The sequence below is a fragment of the Zonotrichia leucophrys genome, chromosome 4 (genome assembly GCF_028769735.1).
Source record: "Zonotrichia leucophrys gambelii isolate GWCS_2022_RI chromosome 4, RI_Zleu_2.0, whole genome shotgun sequence".
In the NCBI taxonomy this organism is placed as follows: domain Eukaryota; kingdom Metazoa; phylum Chordata; class Aves; order Passeriformes; family Passerellidae; genus Zonotrichia; species Zonotrichia leucophrys.
Window position 1 is genome coordinate 29,977,832 of NC_088173.1, and position 17,007 is coordinate 29,994,838.

The window sequence follows — 17,007 nt, forward strand, 5'->3', positions numbered from 1 at the left end:
CTTCCTTTCTTTTCATCTCTGCCTAGACCTTTGCTGTGATTTATCTTTTCAAGTTTCCATAGTAAAGAATTAGCTACTTTAATGATGAAGGTGAAGTTAGTGAGATTCAAGTATTATGTGAGCTCCAAATTAAAAAATGGAAAACATATTTGGAAACTTCTTCTAGAAAGAGAAAAACTGTTTTACTGAAATAACTGAAAGAACTTGGGCTTTTCAAAGAATTGCTAGGAGATGGTTTCCTAATCTATCAAGGAAATGCTGGGCCTTTGACCAAAACCACGTATCAAAACAGTGGTGCTGAAGGAGAGGAGACCTTGTGGCACGTTGTTTCCGAGTAACACCAACCTGGAGGAGGAAGGAAGTGGGGGCTGGATCTGGGCCTGGCCTCTTCCTGTCAGTACAGACCAGACTGACAGCCAAATGCAGATCAGTGGGGCTTGGGGGCAGCTACAGGAGAGTGTTCATGCTGCATGCACTGGGGCTCTGTGCAGAGCCTGGGGAGCTTCTCTAATTCTTAACCAGGCTGCAGTTGTTTTCTGGCTTCATGGTTAGTAGTTTGTATTCTGAAACTTGATTTTCTCCTGTAATGTAAACCACAGATTAAAAGTCATTTTGGTCAGCAAAATTAGTTCCTATCCTGCTAATTCTTGTTCAACCTAGATAACCTACCTAATCCTTAACACCTTGACTATCAAAATGTTTTTTCTGTTGTCTCCTTTGCTCTTAATTATTTTATTTAAAGCTCTGTATTGATACCACACTACCCAGAAAATTTAATTTCAAGTACAAGGAGCGCAAAATTGCCATAAAAATATAACATTAGACTTGTGGGAGCCAGATGTCTCTTCTCAGTTCCCACATGCTGGACTCAGGAGGGAGGAAATCTCTTCCCCTTCCAACTCTGCTGGAGTTAATGAAGTTCAAGTCCACATCCAGCTTGGTACAGAGCATTCTAGCTGTACCAGGGATTTCTGGCAAGGAGAGGAAGACATAATCTCCAGGTCAGGCTGGAATGTTCAAACATCTTAAAACTCTATTGCTACCTTACAGGCAGTCACTGTTACTATACTTTATCACCTCTCAGCTTTTCTCAAATCAGGGATGCTTTCACTGCACTGTGCACTTGTAGCTGCTGGCCTGGACTGGCAGCTAAACATATGAAAGGTTTTAGAGCCTTGACTAAAGAAGTCCTAGTCAAATACTGGGAGAGACACAAACTGCTTTCCACGCTGCAGCTCAGCCTAGCTAGGCTTTCCCGTTTCTGAACACAACTTAGCCATGCACAGATAAATTATGCTTTTGTTTAATAGATAGGTGCTAAACCTTCCCTGATTCATGACCTACATCACAGGTGTGCATACACTGGGCTTCAGATTTCATTGAAAATCTGGCTGTGGAACTTTGGGATGTACATCTGGCAGAATCTTTGGGGTTCCTTGCATAAAGTGACATCAATATGAACTTTGTACAAGAAAATGTTTTAAGTAACACTCATGAAGAGATGGTCTAAACCAACAAGCATTCACAGAGTGTCCCCACATAGGTGTAGATCTCTTCAGTTTTACAGGGCTTGCTGACCTGAGCTACTTTCATAGAGCTGTGGACACCTTCATTCTTAAAAGAAATGACTGTTCATTCCCGTGGTGGCAGTCAGTTTTCTTTTGCTTCTATGAATCACTGAGGAGGCATGTGTAAACATTTCAAAGTGAAATAATAGCATTTTTTTCCCAGGTACAGAATTAAATGGATAAGCAAAATTTATTCCACTATTTGTTTTAACGAGGAAATACTACAGGGTTTTGTGTTTTTTCCTTATTACTCTGATTCTAAGATATTTCATAAGCTGGTATAGATTGGTGTTATGTTAAAGCTGAGTTAGTCTATCTGGAAGCTCTCTACATGCCTAGAAATTGAATTAGATCTTAAAATGAAGTAAATTAGAGTAGCATTATTTAGCTGTTCCCTGGCTGTAGTTTGTCCTTGTTTTGTTAGTTAATTTCCTACAAAAAGAAACTGTTCTCAGCACACTGCTGTATTTGATGTTGTATAGGGCTCTTGCAGCATCATATGATTGGACAAAAATGCTCCTTTTTTCCATATATACAAAGCAGAGATGGTGCTCACCTAAATGAAATTAAAGTGATGGTCACATTCAGAAGATGCTGATCTTCCAGCTAAGTTGAACATCTCAGCTGTCCAGCCCTACACAATGTTTTAGTTCTGGAAACTATGGTAGTTTGCTAATTTGCTCTTAAAAGACCAGGCTGAATTCCAGCTCAACTCAAAAGCATAGTTCTTGTCTCTATTTTAGCAAAGGTCAAAACATTCTTGGAGTAATTGAATTCCTAAAACTCCAGGCCAGAGCCTGATAATGAGAAATGGACCTTTAGAGAAAAACCTTGTCTTTTTGTCTTGTAGTAGTAGCACGGAGATGGTCTTTGTGAGTCACAGCATCTCTGCAGCAGCATCGCATGCTTGTCATCTCTTCTCTGCATTTTTTCTTTGGAGCCTGACAAGGCATGGATCAGTCATGTCCTTACTGGAGGAGGGACAGAGTGGTGGAAACTCTCAGGAAAGTCCTGTGAAGGCTTTTGGAAGTGCCCTGTAGTACCCCCAGCTGATAGTTGCACTGAGGATGTGCAGGTTGCACATCTATAGATCAGCGTGTTTAGCAGAGAAGGGTGGTGTGTTTTGGCTGTAAAGTGGAAATCTGAGTACCTCATACAAAAAATATACAATTCGTAATACAGACCCTTGGAATGACTGGTTATTGATCTCTGGAGAACTGCCAGGTCTTACACAGATAACATTGCTCTGAGGCAGAGAAAGCAGTTTTAGGAGTGTTGTTGCAGTTACTTGAAGTAATGGGGTTTTTATCAGAAAAAACAATATTATTGAATTGTGGAGATAATTTTAGGTGTTACACTGGTTCTTTTCAGGTGTAGTTAGAAATTAATTACTGTTTATCCTCTGTGGTTTTTTTTACTTTAAAACTAGTTTTGTTAACAGTAGAGAAAGGAAAGCAATGGTGCTTTCACTCTTTTGTGTTTATACACATTGATAAACCCACACACAGAATAGGTATGTACTGGAAGGACCAAGGCACCTCAGTACTTCTTTTGAGTGCTTTATTTAAAACAGAAATGATACTGTAGAAGAAATAATTATTACTGGATGTCTACTGTAAGAGTAATAATGGCTACTGTAAAAGTTAAAACAACTCTGGCATGTTTACTGCATATGACAGCAGAAGGCTTTCAGAGTAATCTTGATTTCTGTTCTGGACTGTCTTTGGGAAAGTTCCCTTCATGAGCAGTGAGACCACATGTAAGTGGATGGTCTAACACAAGTACACATGGACCTCAGAATTCAGTTAAAGTGGCACAGCAGATTAAGTTAATGCTTCACCCTTATAAGAGGATTAAATTAAATTAATTAAATTTAATTAATTAAATTAAATTTAATTAAATTAGCAGAAATGGGATCCAGATACTATCAAAGGCAAAAGTTAGGACTTCTGCACTGGTTTTGTAGCTTCCAGAGTGAGAAGTCTTTAACAGTATCTTGAATATAAGCTGCTTCTTGAATGAAACAGCTACTTCTCAGTTCCCTTACAAGAGGAAAACACAGTATTTCCAGGACTGTTAAAGTTTTGAGGGCTTCTTCTTTTGAAGTCAGCTTCTAACTGTTGTTGTAACCTATTTGCAAGAGGATCAGTCTGTAATTGTTTTTTACAGAGGGGAACAGTGTAATTGTCCTTCTGTGGGCAGGGTTAGATTTTGAGGATTTCTGAGAGAACATGTGACAATGTAAGTAAGACTTTCTGTTGAAGATGACTCTAGAAACAAAGATTAGGAAATGAAGAGTTTTACAGTAAGTCGTCTACTGTCTTCAACTATTAATGTTTAACATTTTCATTCTGGATACTATTTCTTACTAACCCTTTATTTGGATTGAAGATTGGAAACCAGATGTTAAGATTTTGAGTGTTTTGTTTGGGATTGTGTGAATGTCAACCCAAGAGGGAGCAGTGGCATTTTTAACAGGGGACAATACAAGAAGGCCAAGAATGTACACCCAGTCAATTTATCAGACAGGCTTTTTGCTTTACTCAGCCTTCTGTTTAATTTAGCCCTAGACAGAAGAACTGGGCTGAGAAGTAGTTGAGAAATCATGATCTAGCCATAAGGAGAAATAAAATTAATTTTTGCATAAAGTATGTAAATTGTTATGTGAGACTAAATTTTAGTCCCTGTGACATGTTCTATTCTGCTGAGGGTCTTGGATTTCTGTTGAGAAGCTAAGGGGAAAAATCTTGCTCCTAACATTTAAAGCAGACTAATTTGTCTGCCGTGCTATGCACAGTCCTTGTAATTAAGAAGATCAAGGCAAATTACAAGTGGCTGCAGAATGTCTTTCTCTATTTTTGTAAGGCACTTAAAGTCTGGGTGGAACATCTGTTTCCTCCTCCCCAGAGCTCATCTCAGAGATTATTATGATTCTACTGAAATCTCACAGTGACATGTGCTGCTATTCAATGAAGATGTTTCAAACACCTACACAAAACCTAATTGCAGCTTCTGCCACTTACTGCCTCTACTGAAAAAAAACAAAATAAAAGGAATTTCAAAGTTTTGTGAGCTAAAATGGGAGTTGCCAGTCTGAGTTACACCTACAATAAGAAGCTGTGGCAGAAAGTACTTAAAAACATGGAATTATCTGGCATTGCTCATGTCACATGTGCTGAGAGATCACTACCTCTGCAAATATGACTGAGCTTTTGCCATTCATTTCTGTCCTCAACATGAGGAGTGCAGAAATTGTGAAGCTCAGAGAGGAGATATATGTACAGAGATACTTTGGTTTGAGTCCCTTTCTCCTGCACAGATTCTCTGTGTGGTTTTCGAGAGCCAAAAATTCAGACTTGAAATACATTGTTATTTCTGTGCAGAGAGGAATTTCCTGTATCTCTACAGTCCAATAAAAGTTCAGATGTTGGTGAGAAACAGTGATGGGTGCATACAATCTGAAATTTCAAACCAACCAATTTTCATTTTTTGCCGCTCCCTGTGATTGGGTGCAGCACCCTCCACTGTGCAGAAGTGTTTATAGAGTGCTTAGAGTGATGACAGAATCTGTTTCTGTGTTTAGAGCATTTTTTGGACCCAGGCTCCTTGAAAGCAAGTGAAAAGCACCTCTGTGAGCAGGGCTGACCTCTGGCTGGGCTTACAGGTTGAACTGAGGTTGGAGATGTTTTTGCAAGTGAAGGCTTTTTTAAGCATTAATGTCCTTTTCCTCAGCCACCAGACTAATCACTGCATATTTGTTACAGCTTCTCCTTGCAAATGGACTAATGCTGCTTGATGCAGCTGACTGCTGTGAAATACAGAGGCGTTTTTGTCAGTTCCTAGGAAAAAAACTGACATTTCAGTCTGTCTTCATCTCAGTTGGTGTGAAACTCTGTTGGTCTGGTGAAATCAACAGAATGGTTGTTAGGAGGAGTTACCATCCCTGGCTTTCTGGTACTTGCCTATGCAGCTGACATGCCTTAGCTGTGACCACCTTTGGTGTTGATTTAAAGTAATCTGCTTATTTTGGCACTGACCAGGATAGGGACTGCTTTCACAAGCATGTCCATGAGATAGTAGTACAGTAACAGCTGTATATTTAAATGTCAGCTACTGTAAGGCAATGCCACTGAAGCTGCCAGTACAATTTAATAAGACAGATCCAGAGTGCAAGCAATGAAAGATTCTTGTCAGGATGTCTACAGTCAAAATGGTAAAATCCTGTGAAGAAGGTTAAAGTCCCCATAGTCTCAATTCCTTACTATGAAAATGGTGTTTCAAAGGACAAAGTAGCTCTGCTAATTTACTGTTCTGAAATGTTTATAAAGATGCATCTTTGATGGCAGAGATTTCAAACCAGAAAACTATATAGAAAAGAGATAGTACCCTGAAGAGAGAGATACTACATTTTAGTGAAGATGGTTATCTATATACATATATATTCTAAGGTCAACGTTTGAAGAGCTCTTTGACCAGAACTTAAATCTGTTGCTGCTTAGAGAAATTAAATAGTGTGTTTATCTAAGCCATTGAGATGTAATTTCAGTTTATACCATGTTAGGACAACTAATCCTTTCACTGATGTTCAGCTTCTGCCAATTCAGTCAATGGACTAATTGTGTGAAGGGAAGCATACAAGCACAGCAGTGTTTTATGTACTACATCTCACCACTTCCTGACCCTGTCTCCCTGCACACTACCTTCTTACAGTCTTCTAGCCAGATCTGTTGTACAGTTAGAAATGCCCAGATTAATTTTCCCTGCTTTGACAAGCTCCTTTACATTGCAGGAGGCCAACATTTTTAGTGCATCCATAGGAAGCGTCTCCACTACAGCCTTTCACCACACGAGAGACAGACTGAAGATGTAGGCAGCTGACAAATGTGAAAGCAATGAAGAGGTGTTCTGAGGTTGACAGCACTTTTCATAGTACACTCATTTTCTGGGAAAGGCATGAGAAGGGAGATAAACAGGCAATGGTTTTGGCAAGCTGAGAAGAAGCTGTAGCAGACCAAGATGTTCCAAAGAAATCACATCAAAAAGGTAAGGGCGCCAACTTCATCCCGTCCTTTTGTCCTGCTGCTTGAATATTTTCTTGAAAATCAGCAATTCTTTCTTTGAAAATTCTGACATTTTCTGGAGAATCCTAGAAATGCTATAAAAGTAATTTAGCATTACTTTGAAAAAAACACAGTACTATTTTTATGGCTCATTCTAGCCCCCTCAATTCCTGCTCAAAGTTGGGTTTTTTCCCAGAAGCTTTGCAAACTGATAAAATAATAACAGTTCAAACATCAGAAATATCTCTGTGTAACTGCTGCATATGGAGCAACAGTCAATCAAGATGGGGGGGAGGGCAGGAGGGGGGAAGCCACAGAGCAGTTTTATAAAAAGTCCTACATAAGACTTTGATTCAAGACTAGAAATAACTGAAAATAACTCTGAAAATCTTATTCTTAGTCAAACTGCTTTTGCTTAAGGGTGTGCCAGCAAGGATTTATGCCTAAAAGGACTGTGACTCTCTCTGTCAAAAGAGTGTAATGATGTCATGCATGCATCCAAGGGGAGAGCACCAAGGGGTTAATTTGATTGTGTTTATGTCTAACAATGTGTAATCTAGGATGTCACTCAGCCTTGACTCCTAAGTGTACAGGGTAAATGATGAAGTTCCTTGCACCAGCATGGGTTTGGGTCAAACCCAAGGGACTTGAAAATCTCTCTGGTAATGTTCTCAGCACAATTGTTTTAATGTAGCTTATAGCTAGATCAATATTCAACTTCAATAATCTAATTTTTTTCCCTTATCTATATATACTTGAAGAAGTTGTATTAAAAATTATAATGCTCCCAGTTCCACCTTCTCTGTGGTCTATAGTCCTAGGCAGACTGGAAAACATGGTCTTACTGTACATTTTTTCAAAGATCTTCATAATGTTATAAGAAACAGAAGAGGGTCTTGAAATGTTAAAAAAATGTGCAATGATGACAGTTTCAAAATTGCAACAAAGCTTCTGTTGAGTTTGGGTAAAATCGGTCTGAGTGTTCCTAGAATATGTCCTCTTCCTCATTATCTGGTTTTTATGGGAGCATCTGGTAGGATATGTGTCAGTGTAGTAATTTGCCTTGATAACAGTTTTTAGATTTCTGGTTATCAGATTTCTACTCCAGGTCAGGCTTCATATGTTTGAATGAACTATATTTGTCATGTGGCATTTTTGAAAAAATCTGCCTGGAAGCTAAAATGTATGTGGTAGCTGTGGGACTGAGTGCCTTCCTTTCATAACTTGAGTGAACACTCCAAGATTTGAGAACACCTGAAGGGCCATCAATGCCTGGATGAACTGAGCACTTTAGCATCCGACCACTAGACTCTTCCAAGTTATGGTGAAGCATGGGAGTCTTTGAGGCCTGGACTAGTTTCCCATGGGCAATGGGCCAAGCCATGTTATTAACAATGAAAGGGATACATATGGGATTTTTCAGATAAGGATCTTGGCACCTTTAGGGTCTTAGCCCAAGCACTTCACAGCTTTGAGGTCTGCTAGAGCAGCTGAGAAACAAGCTAAATTAGAACACGCTAAATGGTCTGGACTGTTAGAATGACCAAATTCTAACTTGTCTGCCTTTGTTATTTATCTTTCAGGTCCTCAGGCTCCATCAGCCACCATCTGATCATATTGCAACAACATAGGTGTTGCCATGAGGATCAGGACATGTCCTGTTTGCTTCACAACTTGTCTTTTGGTCCTGCTGAGTACACACCAGAGAGAGCTCCATACAGAGGCAGAGAACACATTTCAAGAGAGCTGACAAACCAGTTCCTGCACATACATGTATCTGTGTAAGAGTACTCCAAGACCAGAGGCCTCTGTGGCACTGCATGGATATAAGAACTGTTGCATGTGTGGGGTTAGACTCTGCTTTTTTGAGATATGATGCTCCGACGAGGATTTATTCTATTTCTTCCCCGACTTATAGGCCTGCTGGTGGTGGCCTGTTGCTCAGTGTCTATTTTTTATATGTTGGCTTGCACACCCAAGGGTGACAACCAGCAGCTTGCCTTGCCCAGGGTGCACAGTCCAACTGTGAAGGAGGGATATGAAGCCATTCTGCAAGAGCGAGAGGAGCAGCACCGCAATTACATCATCAGCTTGAAGAAACAAATTGCCCAGTTGAAGGCTGAGCTCCAGGGTAGGACCGAGCAGCTTAAGAACATGCAGAACCAGTACCCAGACCCCTTGGACATTCAGCTTGACCACAGTAAGCCAGAGAAGGCCCAAGCCAACCTGTTGGCCTTCCTGCGTTCCCAAGTAGACAAAGCAGAGGTGCACAGCGGTGTTAAGCTGTCCACAGAGTACGCGGCAGTGCCCTTTGAGAGCTTCACCCTCCAGAAGGTTTACCAGCTGGAGACAGGGCTGACACGGCACCCGGAGGAGAAGCCCGTAAGGAAGGACAAGCGAGATGAGTTGATAGAGGTGATCGAGTTAGCAGTGGGGAGCCTGAACAAGCCAGACGGGGTCAGCAAAGCAAAACCCCGCCTATACACAGCCTCTGACTTCGTGGAAGGTTCGTATGTAGAGAGCAGGTCCACACAGTGCTGGGGAGGAGTTCTGGGTGACTGAGTTGCTGAGGGAGATGGGAGCTGTGTCAGAGCACAGATGTCTGGGATGGTGTCAGTGCTGTGACCTAGTGATGCTGTCTCAGGCACTATTGCAAAATGGCAGCTTTCCTGGGGAACAGGACCTGGTGACAACTTTGTGTCCTATAGTGACACCAATGTGTTCTCACAGCTCTCTAGTCATGTGTTTGCCTCAAAAAGGAGTGACTGACCAGACTGCAATCCCAGATCTATTTCCAGAGTTAACACTGGCAACTGCAGTTTAAATCCGTGCTGCCATTCTCCTCCTTTCTGTTTGTTGTTTAGTTTATCTTTTCAAAATATGTTTCTACAGTTTTTATAGGTGCTGAACAAGCAGGTATGACTGTTTAGCACCACCTTTTCCATGTGAGAAGGTGACAAGAAAGGAGATGTTTCCTGAAACACATTGCTTAATACCAGTTAAGCTGTGAGCCTGCCTTTATGCATAAGTAAGAGACTTTGACAAGGTACCAGTGCTGTGCTCGGGCAACAAGTGCAGCAAGATGTGGGGAAGAGATGCATGCTAGTGCTGGCTTTGTGGAGGTTCTTCATGCACTAATGGTCTTCCTGGCTTTCTTATACCATGGTGAAATTCTCCAGAGGGAGGAAGTCTTTCACATGATTTAGAGCTCAAGAAACTGGAGGCCTCTGCACAGCTAAGTCTGAGCTCAAGGAACCTTCCTTATGTCCTCCCCTGTGAGGCAGGTCCTTACTTCTGCAGGTTCAAGGGAACAAATTCTAATTCTCACTCATCAGTGCAGACTGATCTGTTTGCCAATGCAGTGATCCATGTACTGGGGCTGGAAACAAAGAGACTTGGCAGAAAATTTCTCTGCCAAATCCCTTTGGACATCTCTGTGACTTGTCACTCTTTCTCCCCCCCAACTTTATTCTCCCAAGAATGGCAGAAACTGCCAATCAAAGGACAAATCCATTGCTCTGTGTAACTTCAGTATGTGTAGGGAGGACTGAATTATCTGTTCCAGTTCTGCATTTCAAGTATAGTTTGGACTCTGAACTTGTTTTGGAAACAGTGCTCTGCAGGTGCTACTGCCTACACAATGAGTAATAAGCTGGATTCTATGTTAGCTTCCGGCAACTTAGTGTAAGTCCAGCAACACAGTAACCATGAGTCCATTGACCCAGCCACCAAGCCAGCTGTTTTCATTTTCTGGAACTGCCATGGGCAGCTGGAGATTTCTGGGAGTGCCCAGATTTGCACAGAAAGTAATAGCACTAACCCTCTAAGTGTTTTCCAGCTGCTTAAGCAATAACAGCACACAAAACTGTGTGCCTCTCATGTTAAATGTGGGGCTACTGCTCTCATCTTAAGGTTGTTCAGGTGGAGAGATGTGCTGAAATGTAAATCAGGTAATCAGGGTCAGAGACAGGATTTAAAATCTGAACTGCTGCTGGTCAGTATGTGGGATTTATGTCCTTGTTTCTGCTCTACTTAGAGACGCCTTTGACACCAGCTTTGCTCAAGTGTGTTGCTGATCCCGAGTCTAGCTAGAAGGTAGAGTTGTGCACAGTAATCTTGTTTTCTTGGCCTCCTGTGTGGATTTTTCTTTTCTTGTGGATCCTGGCACCTGCTATCACTTTTTCAGTACTAGTTCATTGCTAGGCAGGGTGGTGGTGTGTGGCAATAAACTCAGCTGGGGTCTGTATCTCTTCCTTTTTTTAATTTTGTGCATTTACTCTTGTCTTTGCAGAGGGGAAATGTTTCTTCAAACACTTCTTGAAGGAGAAATGTTTTGTCTCTCTGGCATCTTAAAATTAGTGTTGCATTCTCTGCAGTTTCTAGACAGAGTAACTTAGGAAATTGGACTATGACCCTAGTACCTTATGTCGGAGTTAAACTCCTCAGCAGATTTGCTGTTACACGAAATTTGGATAGGATTCTCAGTTCTCCCTCCAGAGCAATAGCTGATGCGTAGTGGAATTTTCCATTTCTCCCCCCCTTAATCAAAACCAAGGGAGCCACACCTTCTCCCTGGACCTTGAGATGTATCCATCTGGCTGCTTCTCTGCTTAGCTTCTCTCCTGACAGAGGCACTTGGACTGTTCAGCTGCTATAATGCTCCCCTCTCCCCTTTATTCCTCCCACTTATGAACCAAGTTCACTAGCTTTCTGCCAAGGGGAGTCCGTAAGAAACAGCATGGGGAAAAAAAAGGAAATTTCTGTGTATTATAAGCAGGCAAAGGACTGTTCTGTTTCCAGTAGAAAGCCACTTGCTCAGAAAGCAGGATAACAGATCTAGTCATTAATTTATGTAAATAGCAGCAGTACCAAATAGATCTGGGAGTTGCTCATTTTCTCAGAGATGGAGATGATAATTCGGAGACTGACAAGCCTCAGTAGTGTGTTCCATAAGTGAATGGAATAATTGCCTGATGATATTCTTTCCTAATGTGAATAGCTCCAGAAAATCCCTGGATTTTTAAGAAATGCCCTGCCATAACACCTTCAAATATGCTGAATCAAAAGTTTTCCTACTTGAAGTATGTGGCTGTCTAGTGACTGGAATTTTAATCAAGGTCTCAGAGGCAAAGGAAAAAAGAGTAGCTTTGCTTCCTCAAATGGGCAGCTACTGGTAGTGGTCTATCTGATGGCATTTTGCCATGGCTGCTTACTGGGAGAAAGGAATGACGCTTTTCATCAAAGGATAAGATGCTGTATTTTACTGCATGTGAAATGGGAACACCATTGTAGCACTGAGTTAAAACGAGGATAACAAATTCTGATAAATCCTCATAGTGGCTCCTACATCATCTAACAGAAGGGAACTAATGAACATGAGTCCAGGGAGTGTTTCTAGAGACACTAGGAGACTTGAAGCCTGTAGTCTGTAGAACTGAGGCTAGAATTGTCATCCACTCAACAGCATTTTGTTATGAATGTGTGGCTGTTTGCTAGTTACACATTTCATGTAGATCTATATAGTTGGCAGTTGTTTGCCTGCCCTGCTGAGTAGACATCAGGTGTTTTCCATTTCTTTAGAGAGCTCTGGGAATTGCTGCTAATTGCTGCTCTGAAGACTGGAGACTTACTACTCTTTCATCAGTTTTTCAGCCCAGGCCATTTTTGCTTCTCACTTGTTCTTTCCCTTCATCTTAGGGCCATTCTATCTGCTGACACAGAGCTTCTGTTTACTTTTTTACACTGGGTTTCCAAAGGCTTTGACTTTTCTCTCTGCCTCTCAAAGAAATGGTGCATATTCTGAAACATATCTGCTGTAATGGAAGCAATAGGTGATCAATTAACCTTCTTTTATCCCTATTTAATATCTGGCCTTTCCAAGGCTTTCATTTCAGAAGCAATCTTTTAAGGAAAAGGGGGTTTTGTTTACTTTTTTGAGACTACTTTTTTCCTCTCCTCATAGTTCACGTCTCAGAATTGAGGTTGTTTGACACATCTTCCTGAATCACATAGAAAGTCCTGGTGGCACAAATAAAGTAGAGCCTTTGGAAATGGAAAACATTTGTAAAAGGCAGGATGTTCTGCTGGGTGAGTCGCCAGAGTGACTCAAGACATTCAGACTCATTTCCAAGGCTCACTGCCTGCCCTTGGGCAAATCACTTTGTTCTCTGCTTCTAAAAAGAAGATACTTTAAAAGGAAAGAACATTTTTAAAAATGAAAAACAAATAGTTTAAATATTAATGAAGAATAGCCATATTTAATTAGAGGCATTAAACTTGCATACAGTTCTCTTCAGTATAAAATGTTAGGATTATAAATTCTTGGATTACCATTTTGTACAAATGCCTGCACCTAAGCTACTTGTTTTCAGCCATAGTAGAGGTACTAAACAAGAACAAAACAACAGATTTAGAAGCAGCCTCTGTATGTATGGCCCTATGAGGGACCCCAGTCAGGTTCCAAACTTGCATTCATCTTTAAGCTACTTCATGTTTGACAAGGTTTCCTTTATTGGATATTACATCTCTCCAGGGAAGTGGAATTTGTGGGGTCACTGTTTCTTGGCTGGGGTAGGTAGAAGAGAATGTAAAAGCAAAAGCTGAAATATTGTGTGGTAGATACTATTAGATTTGTTAATTTAATTTAGAACTTTTTTATTATGAAAAAAGGTCAGTTCACTATGTCAAACATATGAAACAGTCCTATCAATTTATCTCTAAAGGGAATGAAAATCAGATTTAATTTAGAATTTTGTTTATCTGAATATCAGAAGGTTGCCTTAACCTTTCAAACACAAACATCTTTGGTAAAACCTGTGTTCAAAAACTGCCTGAGCAAATGAGTGCACCCAACAATGCACTCAGATCATCAGCAGGCTTTCTGTAAGAATAAATGGGTGAGCAGAGTTCAAAGGCCCAAATTTCTACTCTCTGGCCACCAGGAGGAGGAAATCAAGGGACTATTGGGCCACTATTCAGAGGAGCTCAGTGGGAACTCAGCACATCACTCCAGATGTCCAGAGTTACCGAGACAACCCTTGGGGGGGGCTCGGAAATCCTGGAATGTTGCCAGAAGTGTCTGGTGGTTGGATTTTGACCCTGCAAGGGATGTGCCACCTGTTTGAGGACAAGAGAATCACTTGGGAATGAATGGTGTAAGAATGAAGTATTTACAGGGTGAAAATGTAGATTTTGGGATTTTGGTACAGGGGGGTTATGGAGACAAGATGGAGGGATCAGGGCATGTCTTGTCCTTCTTCTTTGTTCTTCTTGTCATCCATTTTCTGTGGTGATGTTGGCACTTTGGGATTGGTCCTTGATGAAGGTGCACTTGCTAATATGGGTGAAAGGTATTGGGAAATAAAGGTAAATATGATGTACGTAGTTTGTAGTATAAAACTAGATGACCGCCCAGTGGGAGGTCAGAGTGCCCTTGGCTGCCTTGCCAGTCAGACCTCTGTCGGGCTGGAAGAAAATTTTGTAGATAAGAAATTATAAACAATTTGAAGACTGAAAATCTGAAGAGTCCAGACTTGTCCTTTGCAGCACAGGCTGTCCCAAGGCCATCCTACAGGTGACCGTGCAGAGACGAACAGCCGGAGCGGTCAGAGCTCCGTTCAGTAACAAATGTAGTTCATGGTCTGTAGCTTGGGAAGACTTTATGAAAAAAGCTAGGAGGAGTCAAGGGCACAATGCTGAAAGATTAGCAGCAAAAGAATTATGGAGCTCCTATTTCCCTAGATTCATTTACTATGCTAGAAAGAGGATTGGAGCATTTGTTGAATCAGCTTATATTAAAAATAAAACATGAAGTGAATAACAGATCAGCAAATCTGCATATATTATTAACCAGCTGAAGTGTTCATTAAGAATAAAAGACTTGGAGAACGATAGTGAAGATAAGACAGCCCACAGAACTCTCTCCAGATAAAATCACACCTAATTAGTTTTTTGATTATACCAATGTAAAAGCTGCAATACAAGATGAAGAGATTCTGTCACTGCTCTTTGAAGAAAACTTTGACCCAGACTTTCACAAGAAATACAGACAGAGCTGACAGCTTATGGGTCAGATGCCCAGCAATGTTACACATCAGGGAATAACCAAATTTTTTTTAAAAGCAAGCCTTATTTTGGTCTTGTTTTTCATAACCAGAAGAAGATATGCTTCCTAGCCAGATGGAGAGGAAAAAAAAAAAAAGAAAGAAAAGAAAAGCAAGTTAAGAGAAGGAGTTTTTTTCAAGACATTTGTGCTTGTCTCTTTAACTTCTGCAAGAGATGGAAGGCATTGCAATTATACTCTTGTACTGATTAAGTTGTTAAGATGTTTACAGTGGCTTAGTGACTGGTTGGAATTAGCATTAATTTTCCTTTCTTAAACCTAATGGATTTCCAGTGAAAAAGCTTTATTTCAGTATACACTGTAGGGACTGAAGTATCATTTACAGTGGGTAAAATCTATAGCCTTTTTGCCAATTTGATCTCATTTAGGATATTATAGTATTTCGGTGGGGCATGATCAAGGCTTTTATAGTTCATGCTGGCTCTCAGCATGAACCAGAGCAATTTCAGCCATCAAGCATGTCAAAAGTTTCTTCCATACAGGAAATAAAAACATGATTGTATGAATTAAGTATCCCGGTCTAGCCTCTGACAAACTGTAGTGTTATCCTTGCAGAACCATTACTTGGCCAGGAGTGGGTATTCGTACAGAAAATAGCAATCTCTTGAGAACTGAGTAACAGGAGAGTTTTGTCTGACTGACAGTGGGGGAAGTTGATGGCTAGGGCCTGTTTGCAAAGTTTTATCAGGGGACTTTCCAGAGAACCTCCCAGTGCTCATCAGGAAATTGCCTTTCTGGGAGATGGCCTAATCCCTTCTGTTGCAGAGAGGCAGACTGCCTTTGCAGTCCCTCTGCATCCCATTACCATGCATGTCTACAGTGTGCAATTGGAGCAGTCTGAAAAATAAGGACAGTACATCTGCTGGGTTATACTGAGAGTGAGCAGTTGGTAATCTTCAGGGGGTTGTAACTCAGCCAAGCCTTGGAATGTGGCTGCAAGAATACCAAACAGCTCCTGCAACCCAGGGCTGTGTCCCTGCTACAGTGATGGCCTCCTCCAAATGATAGTGGACTGTGTATTGGTATAAAAGTAAATATCTCATTGCCTCTGCTGTGTTTTCAGCTTACATGTAGCAACTTAAGACTTTCCCCCTTTTTCCCCCTAGGAGCCCAACTTGAATACAAAAATCTCTTCATTTTTGTTTTCATGCAGGGATCTACCGTACAGAAAAAAATAAAGGCACCTTGTATGAGCTGACTTTCAAAGGAGATGCAAAACATCAGTTCAAGAAGATTGTTTTATTCCGGCCATTTGGTCCTGTAATGAAAGTGAAAAATGAAAATGTCAATATGGCTGACACACTTATTAATGTCATTGTGCCGTTGGCCAAGAGAGCCAGCAAATTTCGGCAATTCATGCAGAATTTCAGGTGGGTTTCCTTCAATGCTGCCTTTACTTTTTCTTACTAGGAGAGTAAGATGCAATTAAAAGAGTTATCTGTGGTATTCACATGCCCTCTGTAAAGAGAGAAGCTGTGAGACAAGCAGAGAAGAAGGAAAACACATTTCTTTTCTCTCACCGTGCCTGTATTGTGCCAAAGTAGAATGCAATATGGAGATTGTTTACCCACAGTGAGAATGTTTTGTTCCCTTGGCCCATCAGGGCCAAGAAGGTGTGTGTGTGTCGGACTGTCATGGGACAGTCACGAGAGAATCAGAGATGAATGCAGTTCTGTGCAGTTGTGAGCAAGAGTGAGTGCATGGCAGATTCAGTTTAGATGAAATGTATATAGTATAGTATAATAAAGTAATTAATTAGCCTTCTGATGATGAGTCAGATGCATCATTCTCTCTCCCCTTCATTGGAGTCACCTTTAATTTACAATAGTTATCAAAACCTCACTCACTGCTACTTTTACAGAACAGTTCATTGTGCCACAGAGTGATTTTTGAGATTACAGACTGAAAGGCATTTGGTTGCTTAATGCATAGTGATTAGCGATAAAGGCACTTATATTCCAGTCATCAGGGTTTCTGATTTGCATGTACCTGATTCAATAGTCTCAATCTATTTGTTGGGCACATACAATTGTGACAACATGAGAATGCCATGCACTAGTTGCAAAGGGGAAAAAAGGAAAAGGGGAATCAGTGCTCCCAGACAATTTGCTAGGCTCCATTAGATAAAATATTAAGGCAACAAAAGGCAAGAAGGAAATGTATTTAAGCTTTCAGCATAGTAACTCTTAAACTGTTATTTTTTCAGCACAGATAAGATGTTCAGAGAAAGAACTGAACTGAGATGTAACTTCAAATA

The 17,007-nt window shown here is 40.8% G+C and overlaps 1 protein-coding gene across 4 annotated transcripts in view; it reads left to right on the plus strand.

Annotated features, from left to right (window-relative positions):
- Positions 1-17,007, plus strand: part of CSGALNACT1 (chondroitin sulfate N-acetylgalactosaminyltransferase 1) — a 42,170-nt gene that overhangs the window by 18,086 nt on the left and 7,077 nt on the right. For all 4 annotated transcript variants that reach the window (XM_064710979.1, XM_064710980.1, XM_064710982.1 and 1 more), the window contains 3 exons: positions 6,358-6,611; positions 8,212-9,134; positions 15,904-16,120. In XM_064710979.1, coding sequence (XP_064567049.1) covers positions 8,501-9,134; positions 15,904-16,120 — 851 coding nt within the window. In that variant the 5' untranslated portion in view covers positions 6,358-6,611; positions 8,212-8,500. The remainder of the gene's footprint in view (positions 1-6,357; positions 6,612-8,211; positions 9,135-15,903; positions 16,121-17,007) is intronic.